This window comes from Pseudorasbora parva, chromosome 2 (assembly GCF_024679245.1).
Source record: "Pseudorasbora parva isolate DD20220531a chromosome 2, ASM2467924v1, whole genome shotgun sequence".
Lineage (NCBI taxonomy): Eukaryota > Metazoa > Chordata > Actinopteri > Cypriniformes > Gobionidae > Pseudorasbora > Pseudorasbora parva.
This window is the reverse complement of record NC_090173.1, coordinates 47,040,932-47,061,254: the sequence shown is the minus strand read 5'-3', so window position 1 is coordinate 47,061,254 and position 20,323 is coordinate 47,040,932. Positions and strand designations below refer to the sequence as shown.

Here is a 20,323-nt window from a genome sequence, read left to right as displayed (position 1 = left end):
CAATATTTTTTGAAGCGTATTGTCAAATCTATTATTAAAAATACCTTTAAACAAATGAAGTGAAAATTGCACATAAATGAATAAGAAAACAAATTGTGGTAGTAAATTTCTTAGCATGTTTCAAGTGAAAAGGATTGTTAAATTTCATAGGTGGTGTTAAAAGCAACATTGTCTGCTGAGAAATGTTGTGTTGCAGAATCCAAAAAAAGTGTGACATTTAAGTGTGATCACTGAGCATTTGTTATGTTTTAAACAAACACCCACAAAACCACAAGATAAATCATTATTATGCGATTACGCATTGGCTTGAGTTATTGTGGGAGGGCTAAATGAAGCTGTTTCTTGTCAAGAAGGGATATGGCAGCACAGTTTGTATCATTTTTCCCAGAGAACACAAGATAAACTCTGCTGTACTGAATATATGTAAAATAAACAAAAATAAATTATAGCGGTGTCTCATTTCGAAGGCTGTGTACTCCAGAGGTCACATTTAAAGGCTGCATCCTTCATCAGTGATGTCTTATTTAAAGGTGAGGTGTGTAGGCTACATTTTAGTGGTATCAAGCAGTGAGGATGCAAATTGCAACCGCCTACCGCTCATCCCTCCATTTCACCACACAACAGAGAGAAGCTACGGTGGCCGACACAGGACAAAGATGTCAAAGTCTGAGACAGCAAAGAGTGGCTGGAGCGCTGTAGAGAAGTTTGTCTGTTTAGGGCTACTGTAGAAACGTGACGGCACAAAATGGCGATCTCACCATGGCGGTACACCCCCGCGGTGTATGTAGATAGAAATGGCATAATAAAACATAATGGTATATTATGTAAGATCTTTATACATATCAGAAAAGTAACTGTAACAAAACTGACTGTACAGTTACTTTTCTTAAATGAGACCCAGCCTCGATGTGACCTCCGGAGGACGCAGCCATCGAAATATTATATATTATAAATATTATAAATAAAGATAAACCTGTCAAAAACATACATTTCTAATTACCAATGCAAAAAAAATCCATTACGTTTTTTTCTAAAATATAATAATATTATTGCAAAACAAGATGCAAACTGCAAATTATAGTGCAAGATATTAATAAAATAGGTGAGGTTATGAGGTTGCAGCAACATCTAAACAAGTAAGGTGGAGAAAATCACTGCCATCTGAACACCTTCATAGTTACAACTGACAGTTTCCATTATCTTCCTTTCACTGCATTCATGCACATTAACCACACGCACGCACGAGTGTGTGTGTGTGTGTGTGTGTGTGTGTGTGTGTGTGTGTGTGTGGTCATGGGTTAGTTGTTACTGCTCTGTGTTGTGCCAGCCTCAATACTCCAGCAGACTGGCAGCCAATCAAACGCTCTCCCTTGACCTTCTAGTCTCGCCACGCTAACAAGCTGGCCGCCAAAGAAACCTTGACCTGTCAAAAGCGGCATATATAACGCCTCCTCAAACACTTGAACAGACACACACATTCACCATCCAACCATCAGAAAGTGCCACTTCTACAAAAACACACAGAAAGTCACAAATCCAAGTACAAATTCACTACCATGAATATACAGCAATAATACACACAGGTTCACAAACCTTTTGCTTAATAAACTCCAATTACTTTTTCAGCTGAGTGATTTTTAAAAATCAGTTTACACTCGCCAATGATACTGCAAATGCAATATTTTGAATATATTAGCACTTTTTTTAGTCTATTGATTAAAATTAAAATATAATAATAATAACACCGGAAAAAAACTTGAAAAATATATATTTAAAGCATTTAATAAAAATGTGTTATATTCAAAATATAAATTTTCATGACTTCTGCAGTCGTTTGATTTTTCTAAAATATTTTGTCATGCATTTAAATTATATTATAATTATAATATTATAATCTGTATAATATATTATATTCTGTAGTGAATATTATAATCACTACAGAAATTGTCATGTATTTTCCTCATCTAGGCATCAAATTTTTCATAAATGTCTAGCTCTTCCCTGCCCGTGGGAACCCCGTTCACTGTCTAACCTCTCAAAACCGTCACAAACAGATGTTTACAGACAAAGCGCCACAGTCTAACAAGGTGAAAGAGAGTGCAGGAGAATGAAAAATAGGAGGAGATGATATCCGTGTCAGCCCAGGGCACGAGGAAGTGATCCGGCATATGAATGGGTTCACAGACTGCTCGTGTACCCCGGGCGACACCAGATTTAATGATAAATGACACCGTCACCTTGCAGATTTGCCAAAGCCTCATTCAGGTAGTGAATCACCTTTGGAGCATAGCGCAGTTCACACTCTCACACACTCACACGTGCTCGGAGCGCCACCACCGCCATCATCGGCATAACAGATGTCTTCTGTAACCCAGCAGCTCCCAACGCTGTCGACACATGGTAGAGCCATCTGGACCAGAGCTCTGGTGCTCCACAGACTGTGTGTGTGTGTGTGTGTGTGTGTGTGTGTGTGTGTGTGTGTGTGTGTGTTTCAAGTGTTCAGGGATGGGGTGGGTGTAAATATATGTGTGTGTGTTGTGTATTCCCATGACATCAGGAGCACCTGAGCATGCTGGCATTTTTTGGTGGGATTTACCCATGTTTCCCTAGATTAAGATCTGTGTGACTGTGTGTTTATCATGACGTGGGCGGTAGTGGATGTGATTAGATGGAGGAGGACCCTCAGGCTAGAAACACACTCTATTGCAGGTACACAAGTTCCCGTTGTAAATAGATAGCTTGCATTCTTGCATTACCGTGGTTATTCCTGTGTAATCTGCTTTTGCGTACTCAAAGGAGTGATAGAGTTACCTTCAAATGTCTGTGCCATTAAAGCCAATGTGAATCGCCCGGTCTGATTACGGCCTTTCACTCTATCATAGTGAAATAGGATATGCTGTGAGAAAAAAGTTAAAGCTGGACTTGTTTTGCGGCAATTGGATAGTGAAAAACTATCTCTGTGTCTCTGTATGACACATTAATAATAAATATATGCATTATAATATATATATATATATATATATATTATTATTATAGTGTCATATAGAGACAGCTTTTCACTGTCCAATTACCCCAAAACACACACACATACATACATACACACCGATCAGGCATAACATTATGACAGTATTCCTAACATTGTGTTGAATATGCTTATATTTCCCTTTTGCTGCCAAAACAGCCCTGATGAGGGATGACCCCTGAAGGTGTGCTGTGGTATCTGGCACCAAGATGTTAGCAGCTGATCCTTTAAGTTCTGTATGTTGTGAGGTGGGGCCTCCATGGATCGGACTTGTTTGTTCAGCACATCCCACAGATGCTCGATTGGATTGAGATCTGGGGAATCTGGAGGCCAAGTCAACGCCTCAAATGCGTTGTTGTGCTCCTCAAACCATTCCTGAACCATTTCTGCTTTGTGGCAGGAGCATTATCCTGCAGAAAGAGCCACAGCCACCAGGGAATACCGTTTCCATGAAAGGGTGTGCATGGTCTGCATCAATGCTTAGTTGGTACGTGTCAAAGTAACATCCACATGGATGGCAGGACCCAAGGTTTCCCAGCAGAACATTGCCCAAAGCATCACACTGCCTCCGCCAGCTTGCCTTCTTCCCATAGTGCATCCTGGTGCCATGTGTTCTCCAGGTAAGCGATGCAGCCGGCCATCCATGTGATGTAAAAGAAAACATGATTCATCAGAGCAGGCCTGCCACCTTCTTCCATTGCTCTGTGGTCCCAATCTGATGCTCATGTGCCCACTGTTGGCGCTTTTGGCAGTGGACAGGGGTCAGCATGGACACCCTGACTGGTCTGTGGTTATGCAGCCCCATACGCAACAAACTGTGATGCAATATGTATTTTGACACCTTTCTTTCAGAGCCAGCATTAACTTAGAATTTGAGCTACAGTAGCTCGTCTGTTTGATCGGACAACACGGGCCAGCCTTCACTCCCACGTGCATCAATGAGCCTTAGCCGCCCATGACCCGGGTCACCACTGTTTCTTCCTTGGAGCACTTTTGATAGATACTGACCACTGCAGACCCGGAACACCCCACAAGAGCTGCAGTTTTGGAGATCTGACTCAGTCTAGCCATCACAATTTGTCCATTGTCAAATCGTTCAAATCCTTAAGCTTGCCCATTTGTCCTGCTTCTAACACATCAACATTGAGTACAAAATGTTCACTTGCAGCCTAATATATCCCACCCACTAACAGGTGCCGTGATGAAGAGATAGTCAGTGCTATTCATTTCACCTGTCATTTATTTCATAACGTTATGCCTGATCGGTGTATATACAGTATATTAGAGATGTGCGGATCAGCTCTAACATCACCCAAATCCATTGTTAAAAAACAAATCATACACAGTCATGTGCTGGAATGGCACTTTCTCGTGAACGTGCACATGTCAGTTAGCAGAAGTTTGAGATTACAGTTTGTAAGTTTTAAATATGGATATTTTTCTTACACAATTGCATAATGCAAATGCATCTCTTCGCTACATAAGGCCTTTATTAACCCCTTGGAGCCGTGTGAATTACTTTTATGATGGATACATGCACTTTTATAGACTTCAAAAACAGAAACAGCCATTCACTGCCAGGACATTTTTTTTTTATGTAACTCTGATTGTATTCGTCTGAAAGAAGAATGTCATATACACCTAGGATGACTCGAAGGTGAGTAAATCATGGGCTACTTTTCATTTTTGAGTGAACTATGCCTTTAAATATTTAGTGTTGCATCCGGAAGTTCCTCAACACACAGTTGCCTTCATTAAAAAATAGCAAGACTATTACAATTATACCCTATTATAATTTTACTCTCTCGCATTGCGGTCTTTGACCTTGAAAAAGAGTAAAAGAGTGACATATGTTCACTGTGTTTTACTGTGAAAAGTGTTCTGTGTCTTTATTAAAATGAACCCATTAATGATTTGTCTCTCAACCACACGCAATTTTAGGAATGTATAAATATAACTGTGATCCGTTCTTCACTAATTAATATATACACATACAAGCATACACACACGCACGCACGCACGTATACACACACACAGTATAGAGTGTTGTGTTATGAAACGTGTTGTAGCAATTTGTGGAACGCAATGATGTGTGAAATTGAGTTTGTGTTTGCATTCACGTACTTGCATAGAGTGTTTCAGACCTAACAGCTTTTAAATCTCATAGCCGCATTGAATAAACAGCTGAAATATTGCTTATAGCATGTAAACCCCTTTAAGCACACAGACTAATTAGAATAAATCCTGCATGGAGAAGAAACAAACAAAAGTGCTAAGTAAATATCTGGAAAGGCCCGCTGCTGTATGCAACACAATAGCCACATTTGTAAGTGTTTGTGTTATGTGAAATCAGGATTTGGACTTCTGCGTCTGTCCACAGGGATCATATATCAGGATCTAACACAAGCAATGGATGTACAGAGAGACATCTGATGTACAAAACAAAATGAAAGCACATTCACAAGCCACAAAACACCCGCCACCTCAGATCACCAGAAAAAACAGCAAATCAGAGAGAAGAACCGAGGTGTGTGATGCAGCAGAGAGTTTGAAAGATAGACAGAGATAACAGACACATTTGAATACACTTGTGTGTGTGGTATATACATCAATTATATATAATATGAGGGTAATGTGGTCTAACCATGGTAAGGAAACTGCACGCCATCAGATTCGTGTTTTATCTTCCTCTCCTGCATACTGGCCAAATGGTGTTGCACTGAAAAACCCAAACGGGGAAAAGAATAGAGTTAACAATGAATGAGAGAGGGACAGACTGAGATCATTTGGACAGATGAAGAGAATTTGGTACCACTGGTACCACCATCATCATAAATACATAAGCACTATACACTTTGGAAAACATCATATGCATGAGGTCAAACACAGTATTGCTCACTATCTCCCAAAGTCAACCCATTCTAAGTACACTTAAACAAGTAAAAAAGGAAAGCCACACACATACCACAAACTGCCCAATCAGCAGCAGCAAAAATATGAGGATATCAAATGAGCATTGGCTGCGTCACAGTTCACATCATTTCCATACTAAGTAGTATGCAAGATAAAAACTACTGCATTTCAAATCATAGTATGCTGAAAATAGTATGGCAAAGGTGTCCACATTCTTAAAAAAAAAAAAAAAGGTTCTTTATTGGCATCTATGGTTCCATGAAGAACCTTTAACATGTATGGAATCTTTGTTCAAAACAAGATCATTTGGGGAACCAAAAGCGGTTCTTCTATGGCATCGCGTTCAGAACCTTTATTTTTAAGAGTTGTGAATTTATGAAGTATGCATACATATTAGGGGTGTAACGATACGCGTATTCGTATTGAACCGTTCGGTACGAGGCTTTCGGTTCAGTACGCGGTACGCATCATGTACCGAACGGTTCTTGGACTAATTAATTAGATTTGGAAAATAAAAAAAGTTTGTGAAATATAATAATATGCGTTCAACAAGGTAGCCCAATAACCAAAACGACATAACAGCCAATGCCCCTGACACCGCCGAAGTGAAAGAAAAAAACACACCATGTTTTAGGCTGCTCAGTCAGGTGCTCGCTTACTCAGTAGGCTACGCGCTGAATGCTCGTGGCAAAATGGCTATTGCGTTTAACAAACCAGAAATACGTAGAAGATCCTCCAATAACCAACTGGTCTGGTGTTTGGGTGAACTTTGGATTCTTTGTAAGCTATGATGGTGTTGGCAAGAGTGATGGATTCAAAAACAACGGTATGTCGCATTTGCTGATGGTACAGCAGCGGGAATAATTCATGTCATGTCAATCAACTAATTTACGCCGACAACAAGACGATAAAAAGGAGAAACAGCCACAAACTATCCCACAAACTATCCCCGCAGCATTTAGACAGACATTTCCAACTTATTCAAATGGCAAAAGACATCACCGCGGCGAGTGGTCCATTTATAGCCGCGGATATGAGACCTAACGCCCGTTTCGCCCGTTTCACACATACGCCCGTTTCACACATACTCCGTCTGCAGTGCGTGTGCGTTGCGTATTTTTTTCCGTACCCATGTTAACGGATGACAGCTTTCACACTGCACGCGGATGCTGTCCGTCAGTCCGTTCCAGGAGCGTTGCGTCTGCAGCAGTGCACGGATCGTTTTCGTACCGAGTCTATTTTTTGCTGCGCTGCGCTGCGTTGCGTTGCTGCATTAAAGTGATAGAACATTGTTCGCATTAAAATAAACATGTACTGACGCGAAAATCTAGTAATTTCAACACGGATGCATATCATTTAAAATATACTCTTGTTTCAAAGTCAACACGTGGCTTTTTTTCTCAAGTAAAGCAACAAAACGACACCTTACCTGGCATTTAGGTAAAAAATTTGCCATAATGGAGAGAACTCGTACTTTCTTGGAGGTGAAATACAAAGTTATTTTTGACCTGCAGGATTTCTTTTCAAAGGGTTTAAAAACGAAAGAAAAGACGAGAGTCGGCTGTTTTTGAATAGCCTATTCTAAGTTTCTAATTTAAAATGTTTATGATTTTAGGCTATAACCTATGTTTAAATGTTTTGCCTTTTGTGTGAGCTAAATCTAAAGTATATATAAATATGAATTAATGAATTGAAAAAATGTTGTTTAAATGTAGGCTTGTAGCCTACGTTAACCTGTCTACTCAGAAAGATTAAACAAAGAGAATTGCAATTCTGATGAGCCAAGATTAGTAACAACTTCTGGATTTTAAATTAAAAAATCATAAATAAATGCTGTGTTTGTGGTATGTAAAAGCGGATCAGTTGCGGACTGCAAACGCAGCATATGTGAAAGGACTACAGGGTGTGGGGCTCCTGCAACGCACACGCAACGCAACACGCACCGCACACGCACTGCAGACGGAGTATGTGTGAAACGGGCTCCATCATTGTTCAATGTAAAAAAAAAAAAAAAATCATACTTGTTAGTTTTAATAAAAAAATAATAAAAAAAGGTAATTTATCTGCCAATTTTTTATTTTTGCTGTATCTAAAACATACCGAACCGTACCGAACCGAACCGTGACACCAGTGTATCGTATCGAACCATGAATTTTGTGAACCGTTACACCCCTAATACATATGTATCCGCTAATTCTGCCCACAACAAGTATGTGAAATGGGGTGCAGCCAATGTATTTTGGACATCAAATCTAACATGGCAGAGTTTTTAGTTTGTGATGTGAGCACAGCAACATTTGTAACTATTTATTGCTTTGATGTATTGAGGGAATGGTGATTTTGTTTGATGGTCTGGTGTGATAATACAGGTAAAGTCGGTTGCCTGGCTGCCAGTTTCTCTCTAGCTGGACAAGCTCTAGAAAATATTGAATCACCTTCCATAACATGCTATTTACATATCATGTCACCTGTCACTCTTGTATTAGTAAGGCAACACCTGACGCATTTGTATTACATTCAAAAGAGCTCTGTAATCAGCCATTTACAGAAAAGTCTGGCCCCTCATAAAACCCTTCAGTGAATATACTGGTCACACAGGAGTTTAATTGGATCTGAGTATAACTATTTTACAGCTTTATCACAGAGTAGACAGCATTTTTTACTTGACAAGAACAAGAAATAAGCCTTTCATGGTCAATCACCTAGGGCTGTGCGCAATTATTCAGATTTTTCTGATTAATTTAAATGTAATGTTTTGCCACAATTTTATCATTTTTAAATTGAGAAATCGCAGCTTTGAAAACATGTTGTCAATGCAGAAAATTATCCGACCACATGATGCCGTGCGTAATTAACCGCTCTCATGTGATGTGCTCAGTGAATGTCTAAGCGGCTGTTCACACAGAATGCGATATTGCGTTGAAAAAAAAAAAGACGTGGGCAGTGGAATAGGATGACATGAGTTGAACTTCTAACTTGAGCACCGTGGTTTTAGAATACGGTTTCATGGAAATTCGTCATCAAATTAAATACGCATGTGAACATACTCTTTTGATGGCCAATATTCGTGCCACACGCACTTTACGCTGACCCTTGTGTACCTGTGAAAAGTGAAGCATACTTTGGCCTTACCCAAAGGCATGGATCCATTATATTGATACACATCCTGTTTACACCCAACTGTTTACCTTCACTTAAGATATAACTGGCTGCGTTTACATGAATACTCCACACGATGGGCATTGTGACATTATTGCGTTATTACATTATATTATACATTATTGTATTCGGCCATTCAAGCGCAATAAGAAGTAAAAGATAACTGAATTCGCAATCGCATGCTGAGAGAAGGGACTTTCTGTGCGTTCACTATGTCAGTGTGACAGTTAGCAAGAGCACCACCTTTTTAACAACCCAATCTTTATATTGATTCATGCATTTTTTCACTCTGAAGTGTCAATAGTGCTATATATTTACATACCTTTATATACTAATAGATTTTATACTGTGGTAATTAGGGGTGTCACAATTTTCCAAATCCTCGATTCAATAACATTTTCGATTCTAAGTTCACAGTTTCGATTCTCAATTTTTACTTTTTTTTTTTTTAAAGCAGTGGTTGCTATGTCATTTTAAGACTAGACTTTTATGCAATATAATATCTAACCTTTGTTCTCAATGTACCACACTAAATTGTCAAATTTAAAACATTTATTAACAACAACATAATGTATCAAAACTTATATGTTCAGTCATTTGAAAACTTAAGCAAAATAACCTAATCTAATTTCTAGTTTCTTTTCTTCAAAGATGACATTCAAGTTCTGAACAAAACAAACAAAAACAATAAAATGAAATGTGCTGTAAGATAAGATTTGAGGGAGATAAAATATGCATTGTTACAACCTGCTAAAGCATATAACTATATAAACATTGTAAAGTAAAGATTGTCATTATTTATTAGCATTAGTTCATAAACAATTGCCTGGCATAAATGTGCGCTATACATTGATTGAGCCATTCTGAAGTGCTGTATTGGACATGCGTGAGCCTGAAGGACGCGCGTTCCCCCCCTATGGTTTCCCCACGGTTAGTTCCGCATGTTACAATTCAGATGTGCGCATCTTAAACAGGATATCAGTTCTGACTGGATCTCTTCCCTAATCGTCCCACCCTAACATTTTCGTCTAATTTTTATTTGCTGACGAAAATGACAGTAGATTTCCATCATAGTTTTTTTGTCATCCAACACTAGTTTTTATTTAATTATTGGCTCGTTTTCGTCTGTGAAAAAAGGTTGTTGATCAAAATTATTTGTCAACGAAATGAACACTGCTTCAGTGAAAGAGAAGGGGGTTCAAGTTCTGTGAGGGTCTCCTGCATCTGCAGTTGCCATGCTATCTTTTAAGTTGTTGTAGTTAGTTAAGATGAGGTTGACTTCAACACGTGTTTTTTTCCGGCTTGGGAAGCAACCGGATGTAACATGGGGGCGTGCCTTTTATGGGTCTTGAAAGAGCAAATGACATTGGTGTCAATGAAGGCCTTTCAGAGCCATCAGATTTCAACTAAAACATCTTCATTTGTGTTTCGAAGATGAACAGAGGTCTTACTAGGGGTGTCGAATGACATGAGGGTAAGTAATTCATGACAGAATTTAAATTTTTGGGTGAACTAACACTTTAATTGCCGCATTACCAAATATAAACAAATCAAAATTTTCAACACGTGTGGAGGTCAAGTGAGGCGTCTGAAGAGTCAGAGAGGTTGTGGGTAAAGGGACTGTACCTGCATCAACATCATTGGGCCAGCCGCTAGGCTGGGATGCTCCTGGGGCAGGAGAACGTCCCGAATAGAAGACATCATCCACCGGGCTCTCCATTTCACTGTCATCAATGGATTTACGCTTGTTGGAGCTGAAAGAGAAAAGAAAGCGAGAAGGTAAGGGGGAGATTTTATATCATATTTATATTTCAAAATCAATATAATTAATTTTCCTTTCATGACTGGTCACAAAAATGGAAATGTTTTAATTACAAATAATTTTACAATAGAAAAATATGTACATTTAAACATTACTTTCCACCCAAAATCATCAGAAATGTAAGATGATTACATTATCTTAGCAGAATGAGACATTAGATGAGCAAAGACAGTATAGAGTTAGACAGCAGAGCTTGAAGTGAATCAGAGCACAGGAAGTGTGGAGTACCTCCGCGGGAGACTGGCATACAACTCCATCTCAGTCCTGCAGCATTTGAAACATGACGACGAGACGAGAGAGAAGGGACAGGAGAAAGGTAAAGAGACAACAATGACAGCAATCAAGCAGACAAAGGTGAGAGCAGCGAAGAAAAGGGTAGACAGATAGACAATATATATATATATATATATATATATATATATATATATATATATATATATATATATATATATATATATATATATATATATATATATGAACAAAGAGGAAAGAAAGAACGTGTGAGTGCTACCAACATGCATTAAAGCTACTTAACCAGACACAGGTTGACTTGTGAAGTGGTTTTAAGACATGCAAGAGTTTATTAGTATAGATTAAGCAATGAACCAGGGCTTAGGGCAAAAAATGCCAACGAAATTAAAATTTGTGCTCTATAATTTTGCAGTTATAAATGCATAACATCTGATGTAATTCTAAAAATTATATTCTAGCCTAAAGATAATTTTAATTATTTATATTCAAATGTATTCAAATAGATTTAAAATATGTATGTATTTTATTAAATATATTTTACACAAATGCGTGACCGTTTAAATATTTACAAAAGAGTTTCATTGAAAGTAAAAAATAAAAACATAAAAATGAACTTCGTGGAACTAATATTGTTCTAACAATGGAAGGGGTCCATGGAAATACATTTAAATAAATAAATAAATAAATAAAGTTTTATTTTGCTTTCTAAAGATTGATCAGAAATCATGATGTTTTTTTTTTAATGTTTTTTTTTTTTATCTTACACAAAACAACACCTGGCATAGGAAAATGTGTGTGTACCTGGTCGATGGCGTGGACGTAATGGAGCGGCGACCCAGGTTGATGTTGTAATATCCTGGACTGTCAAGGTCGGCCAGAGAGAAGTTGGGTCCGGTTGCTGTGGCAACTGGTGCTGAATAAGATGAGACAGAGAGAAGTCAGATAAATGAAATCCATTATTGTTGCTTCATGACATGCTTCTCCAGTCTATAAAAACCTTGTCAGTACAGACATTTACAATGTAAAACATATGTTTTTTTTAAAACTTTCTATTCACCAAATAATCCTATAAAAATGTATCATGATTTCCACAGAAATATTAAGCAGCACAACTGTTTCAACATTGATAATAATTATAAATGTGTCTTGAGTATCAAATCATCATATCAGAATTATTTCTGAAGGATCATGTGACACTGAAGACTGGAGGAATGACACTGAAAATTAAGCTTTACCATCACAGGAATATATTATATTTCACAATAAACTAACAAAAATGTTTTTTTAACTTACTTAAACATCTAACTTTTGTCTGTAATATATTTGAATTCATATTTTATTTTAAGTTTTTGTTTATTGGTATTGGTATGGTACAGTAAAAAACAAAACAAAAACAATGATTTTTAAGGATATAAAGCCTTTTTAGTTCCAATAAAATGTTGATATATGCCGGCTGCTGATCAGAAAGACCCTGCTCATGTGACTTACTCTGTGACACACGGACCAGCTCTGCCACGTTCCACACGCCTGACGTCACAAAGCAGTCCTGGAAACTCAAGTGACCTGAGAGAGAGAGAGAGAGAGAGAGAGAGAGAGAGAGAGAGAGAGAGAGAGAGAGAGAGAGAGAGAGAGAGAGAGAGAGAGAGAGAGAGAGAGAGAGAGAGAGAGAGAGAGAGAGAGAGAGAGAGAGAGAGAGAGAGAACAGAAATGAAAACACACTACAGAAACAAATTACACTGAAAAAAAGAAACATATTTACTCATCTGCACCTGTCAAACACACACGCACACAAAATAAACATGGCTCAATTGTCATAAAAAGGCCGGGAGCATATAATTACAGTCATCAGCTGGCACATGTTCTCCATCTCAAAGAAATAACAGGCTACCCCGTACTTATGGTTAAGCTCCAACCCAGTGCTCCAATCTCAGCAAAAACGTAATGAGGACACTAAAAATGCTTTATGTCTATGTCTCTTAAGAGTGTGTGTTCGGCTGAAATGTGTGTGTGAGACACTGCATACAAATATACAAACGTATTTGCTTTTGCTGCGCATATGGGATTTCAATATGTACTTTTGTGTGTGTGGGCAAAACGGGTGAATGAGCCATGCTTCCACACCCATCTGTAGTGCTGGCTGAGGTCAGCGTGTGTGTGTGTGTGTGTGTGTGTGTGTGTGTGTGTGTGTGTGTGTGTGTGTGTGTGTGTGTGTGTGTGTGTGTGCCGGTTAACCGCAGCGAGGCCGGCGCATGAGCTCAGTGTCGCCCGCGCCACAGCCATGTGGTTCCCATCAGCCAATCACGGAGTGATTTATGAGCGTATCACCATTCACCGTCACAGCCGACGTAGCAACACTTTACTATAATAAACTCAGATGGAAATTGCTTGCGCACTCTTGCAGTGAGCGAAAGACGTGCATGTGACTATACTAGCGTAAATAAACCACTGTACAGTATCAATTGCCCTGTTTTTGCAGTTCATCTCATCCCCAGATCATCTGTTGACTGGCTGCGGGCGGTGTGAAAAATGGTGGCTGACATTGATTGGAGCAGGGATTTCATCATGCCGTTTTAACCAGTGCTAACCAGAGCTTCTCATTAAAGACAACTTCAGATAAGAGATTAGATGATTCAAGCAGACTGCTTCTTAAAAAATCAGGTTTCTTCAATTGTTTTTTTGTTTTTTTTGCAGGGTGTTTTTTGGATGTTTGGGGGTTTTACGGCGCTATCATAGAAGAACCATTTTCAGTCCGTGAACAGTCTGTAAAAGAACCACTTTTTGTGTATGAAACATTTGAATAATCTTAAGAACCTTTTCTACTACAAACGACTATAAAATAAGGGACTTTATCTGCATTATGGTTCCATGTAGAGCCTTATAGAACCATAAAGGTTATATCTGCACAAAGAAAAAGAACCTTTATGGTTCTATATGGAACCACACTAGGTGTTTCTCAATGTCAAGGATGCTTCCTTGGAAGGACTGATCCTTCCAAGTCACTTCCTTCAGAGGATAGGCGAGGCTCCTCTTAAGCATTCGGAAAACACGTAAATGAAACAGGCTAGCAAGTGCACGTCATTGCGTCATTACGTCAGTGAAAAGGTCCGTTGGCCATCAATAACGTTAAGTGTATCGTTATTTGTATTTTTTATTTATCAATAAAGTAGTAATTTGTACCGGCATTTAAACGTTAAACTTTACTTATATTTACTACGGTTATAACACATTTTTGGTAAAAGCATTGTGGCAAGCAGCTTGGTGAGGGACCGTGAGAGCGGGCCCATGGAGTGATAATGAGCGGCAGCTGATCGCCACACCGGTCTCGGCTCACGGCAGTGACGGGAGCATAATTGGAGGAGCGTGGAAGGACTAGGCCTGGACTTTATGTCATGGTTTCTTTATGTTTTATTATGTGTGTGCGGAAAGTCGCCCGTGAGGGGCTTCCCGCGTTACTTTCGTTTTGTTTATTATTTATTATACAGGGAGTGCAGAATTATTAGGCAAGTTGTATTTTTGAGGATTAATTTTATTATTGAACAACAACCATGTTCTCAATGAACACAAAAAACTCATTAATATCAAAGCTGAATATTTTTGGAAGTTTTAGTTTTTAGTTTTAGCTATTTTAGGGGGATATCTGTGTGTGCAGGTGACTATTACTGTGCATAATTATTAGGCAACTTAACAAAAAACTAATTTATACCCATTTCAATTATTTATTTTTACCAGTCAAACCAATATAACATCTCAACATTCACAAATATACATTTCTGACATTCAAAAACCAAACAAAAACAAATCAGTGACCAATATAGCCACCTTTCTTTGCAAGGACACTCAAAAGCCTGCCATCCATGGATTCTGTCAGTGTTTTGATCTGTTCACCATCAACATTGCGTGCAGCAGCAACCACAGCCTCCCAGACACTGTTCAGAGGGGTGTACTGTTTTCCCTCCTTGTAAATCGCACATTTGATGATGGACCACAGGTTCTCAATGGGGTTCAGATCAGGTGAACAAGGAGGCCATATCATTAGATTTTCTTCTTTTATACCCTTTCTTGCCAGCCACGCTGTGGAGTACTTGGACGCGTGTGATGGAGCATTGTCCTGCATGAAAATCATGTTTTTCTTGAAGGATGCAGACTTCTTCCTGTACCACTGCTTGAAGAAGGTGTCTTCCAGAAACTGGCAGCAGGACCGGGAGTTGAGCTTGACTCCATCCTCAACCCAAAAAGGCCCCACAAGCTCATCTTTGATGATACCAGCCCAAACCAGTACTCCACCTCCACCTTGCCAGCAAGGCAAGGTCTAAGTCGGACTGGAGCTCTCTGCCCTTTACCAATCCAGCCACGGGCCCATCCATCTGGCCCATCAAGACTCACTCTAATTTCATCAGTCCATAAAACCTTAGAAAAATCAGTCTTGAGATATTTCTTGGCCCAGTCTTGACGTTTCAGCTTGTGTGTCTTGTTCAGTGGTGATCGACTTTCTGCCTTTCTTACCTTGGCCATGTCTCTGAGTATTGCACACCTTGTGCTTTTGGGCACTCCAGTGATGTTGCAGCTCTGAAATATGGCCAAACTGGTGGCAAGTGGCATCTTGGCAGCTGCACGCTTGACTTTTCTCAGTTCACAGGCAGTTATTTTGCGCCTTGGTTTTTCCACACGCTTCTTGCGACCCTGTTGACTATTTTGAATGAAACGCTTGATTGTTCGATGATCACGCTTCAAAAGCTTGGCTATTTTAAGACTGCTGCATCCCTCTGCAATATATCTCACTATTTTTGACTTTTCTGAGCCTGTCAAGTCCTTCTTTTGACCCATTTTGCCAAAGGAAAGGAAGTTGCCTAATAATTATGCACACCTGATATAGGGTGTTGATGTCATTAGACCACACCCCTTCTCATTACAGAGATGCACATCACGCTCCGACTCCGGGAACGTCTGAAGATAGCAAAGCTGCGCGCATAGGATTGTGGGTGATTTGAGAAGGCGAAGAGCGCGAAGGCTACTCATATGCATCCTTTCCTGTATATGACATATTTTTCGAACGAAGGACTCAGTCCTTGGTTGAAATTCCGAGGATCCTCGACATTGGAACAGTCCTTCGTCGGATGTCGATGATGTGGCATCCTTGGAATTCTGGCTTCCGAGGATCCTTCCTTGACATTGAGAAACGCCTACTGTCAATCAAGAGCCTTTATTTTCAGAGAGTTGTTATCATGGGTTAACTTTATGGTTCTTTGTAAATTGAAAAAAGTTCTTGATGATTCATAATAGGTTTTTAGTTTCTAGGAATTTTAAAGCACAAGTACCTAGATGATTTTCTAAAGAACTAGGTAAAAAAACGTTTTTTGTGAATTTCTTCAAGGAAAAGTTCAAAAAATCTAGCAGTATTTACTCCTCTTCTTTGTGTTTGAAAAACACAAAAAGTTTGTTAGCAGAATGTTGACACTACTTTAGTGAAAGTGTGCAATGAGAACTTTAAACCTAACATCTCCTTTTGTGTTCCACAGAAGAAAGTCATGCGTTTGGAAAAACATGAGGACTTAAAGGTAAAATAAAGGTTCTTTATTTTCATTATGGTTCCATGAAGAACCTTTGGAGAAAAGGTTATTTTCAGTGGAAAAAGGTATAACTTTAGATGATTAAATCTTTTTACAAAAATAAAAAGCTGAGAAAGCTTGAGGACTTTGAGCATACTCAACTTAAGGGAAATTAGTTTGCATCAACTTAATTAGATCTGGTCTGCGGTTTCAACCAACATAGTTCTATAAACTAACGTTTTTTACTTGTGGATCCAAGTTCAACAAGTTTGTTAGATTTTGTCTAACTTGTGTTTCAGTTTGTTTAGTTATACTTCTATACAACAATAAATAATCAAAAACACTACAACAAGAGCTAAACATTCTATTCAATTCCAAATAACAAATAGGCTTTATTTTTCATCACATAGTTCAATCCATATATTTAATAGATTTATCTGACAAAATGGAATTAGCATTTTTATACAGTGTGGTTCTTTCTTTCAGACACCTTTACGTTAAGTTTTTTATTAAACGAAGACTTTAATGTCCAGGTTGTACGGTATTAGACTGTGAAATCCTTTTGGAACCTTTAGCTGTGTGTATATGTTGAGTGTGTGTGCGCGTGTGTGTTTTTCGTCGTGCATGATATACCATTGGGCGGAGGCTTGATGTCTGCTTCTCCTTGTTGGTTGGAGTTATCCGATTGTCCAGATTCTGCAAAGCCGACAGAAAGAGAGAGAGAGAGAGAGAGAGAGAGAGAGAGAGAGAGAGAGAGAGAGAGAGAGAGAGAGAGAGAGAGAGAGAGAGAGAGAGAGAGAGAGAGAGAAGGGAAAAAAAGAAGGGAAAAAAAGAGAGCAGATTAAACATGGGACGTCTGGGTTCAGTCCAAAGGTGCCTGAATCAATTAGCAGATGTAGAACATTCGGAATATTCTCTGCCAGCACATATTCAATGTAGCGCTGAGGCGACGCAGCTGGAAATGAGACATGCAAAATGTGCTCCGGTTCTGGATCATTTACATGATATTCAGTCAAAATTGGGACCTTTATACTAGAAATCTGATGTTCTGTCTTGTTGTTAGTTGGAATTTGACTTGCTAGCCTACACTATTGTTCAAAAGTTTATTGTTTTCTGTTTTTGAAAGTCTGTTCTTCTCATCAAGGCTCCATTTATTTAATTAAAAATGCAGTAAAAACAGTAATCATTTTCAACATCATTATTCCAGTCTTCAGTGTCACATTCAGAAATTATTTGATACATTTCTGATTGATTATTACTATTGTCAATTTTAAAAACAACTTAATATCAAACTTAATTTCAAAAACTGCTTAATATTTGGGATTTTTTTCAGAATTTAAATAAATAAATCAATATTTTGCAACATTATAAATATGTTTACTGTCACTTTTGATAAATTTAGTGTATTATTTCTTTAATAATAAAAAAAAATCTTTCTGACACCAAACTTTTGAACACTAGAGTCGGTTCGTCAACACATATTCCCATTAGCCTACTATTGCTCAATCTTTGGGTTGGTTAGTAAACTGTAAAACATATTACATGCCTGCACTAAAAACTTGAATAATACCTCATAATACCATTTCAGAATCAAATTCTGCCTAGGTCAATAAATAAAGATTATATTCTATTATTTTAATATAATCAAGACATAAAACCACAAAACAGTCTTTCGACCATTAAACGAGATATTTAGCCTGGCAACAACAACAGCAACAAAAAAAAAAACACTTCTGGACTTGGTCAATCGGGTCCACAGTTGTTGCTGTTGTTGTTGTTTTGTCTTCTAGTGAGTAAAAACAAAGTGACACACACCATTGTCCATTTTAGGCTTGAAGTTGCGCTGCTAATCTGAAATCTATAAATCTGCAAAATATACATCCGAGAGCAGCCTGGTGAAACCCAACTCTGTCATATAGCTCATAAGATGTAGACAAAGGCTGGTGTGCAGCCATCGAGTTGTTTGGACAATGTCTCCGTAGGCTTTTTATCTTAGAAAGTATAGTGATCTTGGAGAGAGACCAGACCCCTGCGGCTGTTTGAATTGGCCAAGACTCACTAACTCCTTTTTTCTATATGCACTGCGGTTTTGCTAACTATAGACCCTCAGAAGGATGTCACTTGGTTACTTTGGCCTTTCAGTGTGTCTGTATAGATGTCACCTCTTCAGCCAGTTATACTTATGTTATTTAAGTGTTTTAGCAAGTTTGTTAGTTGCTAGGGGGTTCTGTGCGCTCACTTACTAGCCCAACAAAACAGACCGCCCTTTATGATATTCAGCTCTTAAGATATGGCTTGAAAGTATGAGAAATAGCAGTAGTGATGTTTAGCCTTAGCGCACACCACTAATTACGTGCATTAACAGAATGTGGTTTAAAAAAACATCACTATACATTTAGAAGGAAAAAAACAAATGTGTCAGCCCCCTCTTTTCTTCTTTTCTCTCTCTAGCACACCCTCGTTCGCTTGCTGCTGTTGTTGTATGGAATCCTGGCAGCCATCTTAGCGCTTGGCAGCCATCTTAGCATTGGCGGTACCAGAGCATTCCAGCTAGCTTACAAAAGCACCCACACACAGACACACTCCTCTCACAGAGAGAAAACCTCTCATCCAACATGCTATACGCTAAAAGCCTCGCAAATTAAGGTTATTTTCAGCTACTTGTGCTAAATGCTAATTGACGGGGAAAAATATCGACTGCCTCTGCTTTTTGTTCGTAGAAGCTGATACTGTGAGCTGATACGTCAATAAAGTTGCTTCAGTCGACTGAATTAAATGTAAAGCACTTTAACTCATCTAATCTCATTTTAAATGTCATATATTATACTTCTTACAAAAACTACTATAGTGATACCATGATGTACAGTAGTTCGGTCCCTGTCTTTCACTACAGCCCCAATAAAAATAAAAATACCCAAATATCTGTAAAAAAAAGATAAATAAAAATATAAAAAAAAAAATAATAATAAAAAAAATACATACAAAATAAAAATAAATACATAGAACCAAACAACCAACCAATATTACCATGTCGTGACCACTGAGATTTTTTTTAATATCATTGAAATTTTATCAAAATAAATATATAAATACATAATAATGATAATATTGCCTTGCTGACTAGCAGAAAACATTTTTTTATTTTATTTTATTTAAGTACTAGAAAAGTGTAGAAATAAAGTCTAGAAATCTGTCAGAAAGTCTAGAAATCTGTCAGCCACGTGGAGGCCGGTAATTATTACATTTCACTGCATTCTATATTGCAAAGTGGATTGGAATGTCCGAAATTGCCCCCTATACCCTTGAATAGAGCACTATTTGAAGAAACAGCCATTTTTCCCATAATGCATTGCGAAGGTTTTAGCAAATGAAGTCCCGTGTCTGATCAGAAGATGGCGCCTGCAGCTGAGTCATCCATTCATCCATTTTCCAAACCACTTGTCCAATTTAGCAAAAGCGTAATATCATACAAACATTCCTTTTTGATTGATTATTAAATTGTTTAATTAAGATTTATACATGCTAGTTTCATGACACAGTTCAAGGTAAATCTTTTCATCTTACTACTGGAGCTCCCAGTTTGCTAAGTTTTAAATGATTATTAAACAG

The 20,323-nt window shown here is 38.3% G+C and overlaps 1 protein-coding gene across 14 annotated transcripts in view; it reads right to left on the bottom strand.

The window, feature by feature from the left end:
• Window positions 1-20,323, bottom strand: part of nfixb (nuclear factor I/Xb) — a 205,071-nt gene that overhangs the window by 20,438 nt on the left and 164,310 nt on the right. For 10 of the 14 annotated variants that reach the window (XM_067422353.1, XM_067422344.1, XM_067422385.1 and 7 more), the window contains 6 exons: window positions 17,348-17,410; window positions 12,657-12,731; window positions 11,970-12,081; window positions 11,145-11,180; window positions 10,721-10,848; window positions 5,667-5,741 (listed from right to left, as the gene is read on the bottom strand). In XM_067422353.1, coding sequence (XP_067278454.1) covers window positions 5,667-5,741; window positions 10,721-10,848; window positions 11,145-11,180; window positions 11,970-12,081; window positions 12,657-12,731; window positions 17,348-17,410 — 489 coding nt within the window. The remainder of the gene's footprint in view (window positions 1-5,666; window positions 5,742-10,720; window positions 10,849-11,144; window positions 11,181-11,969; window positions 12,082-12,656; window positions 12,732-17,347; window positions 17,411-20,323) is intronic. The other 4 variants (XM_067422451.1, XM_067422363.1, XM_067422460.1 and 1 more) reach the window with 1 other exon arrangement.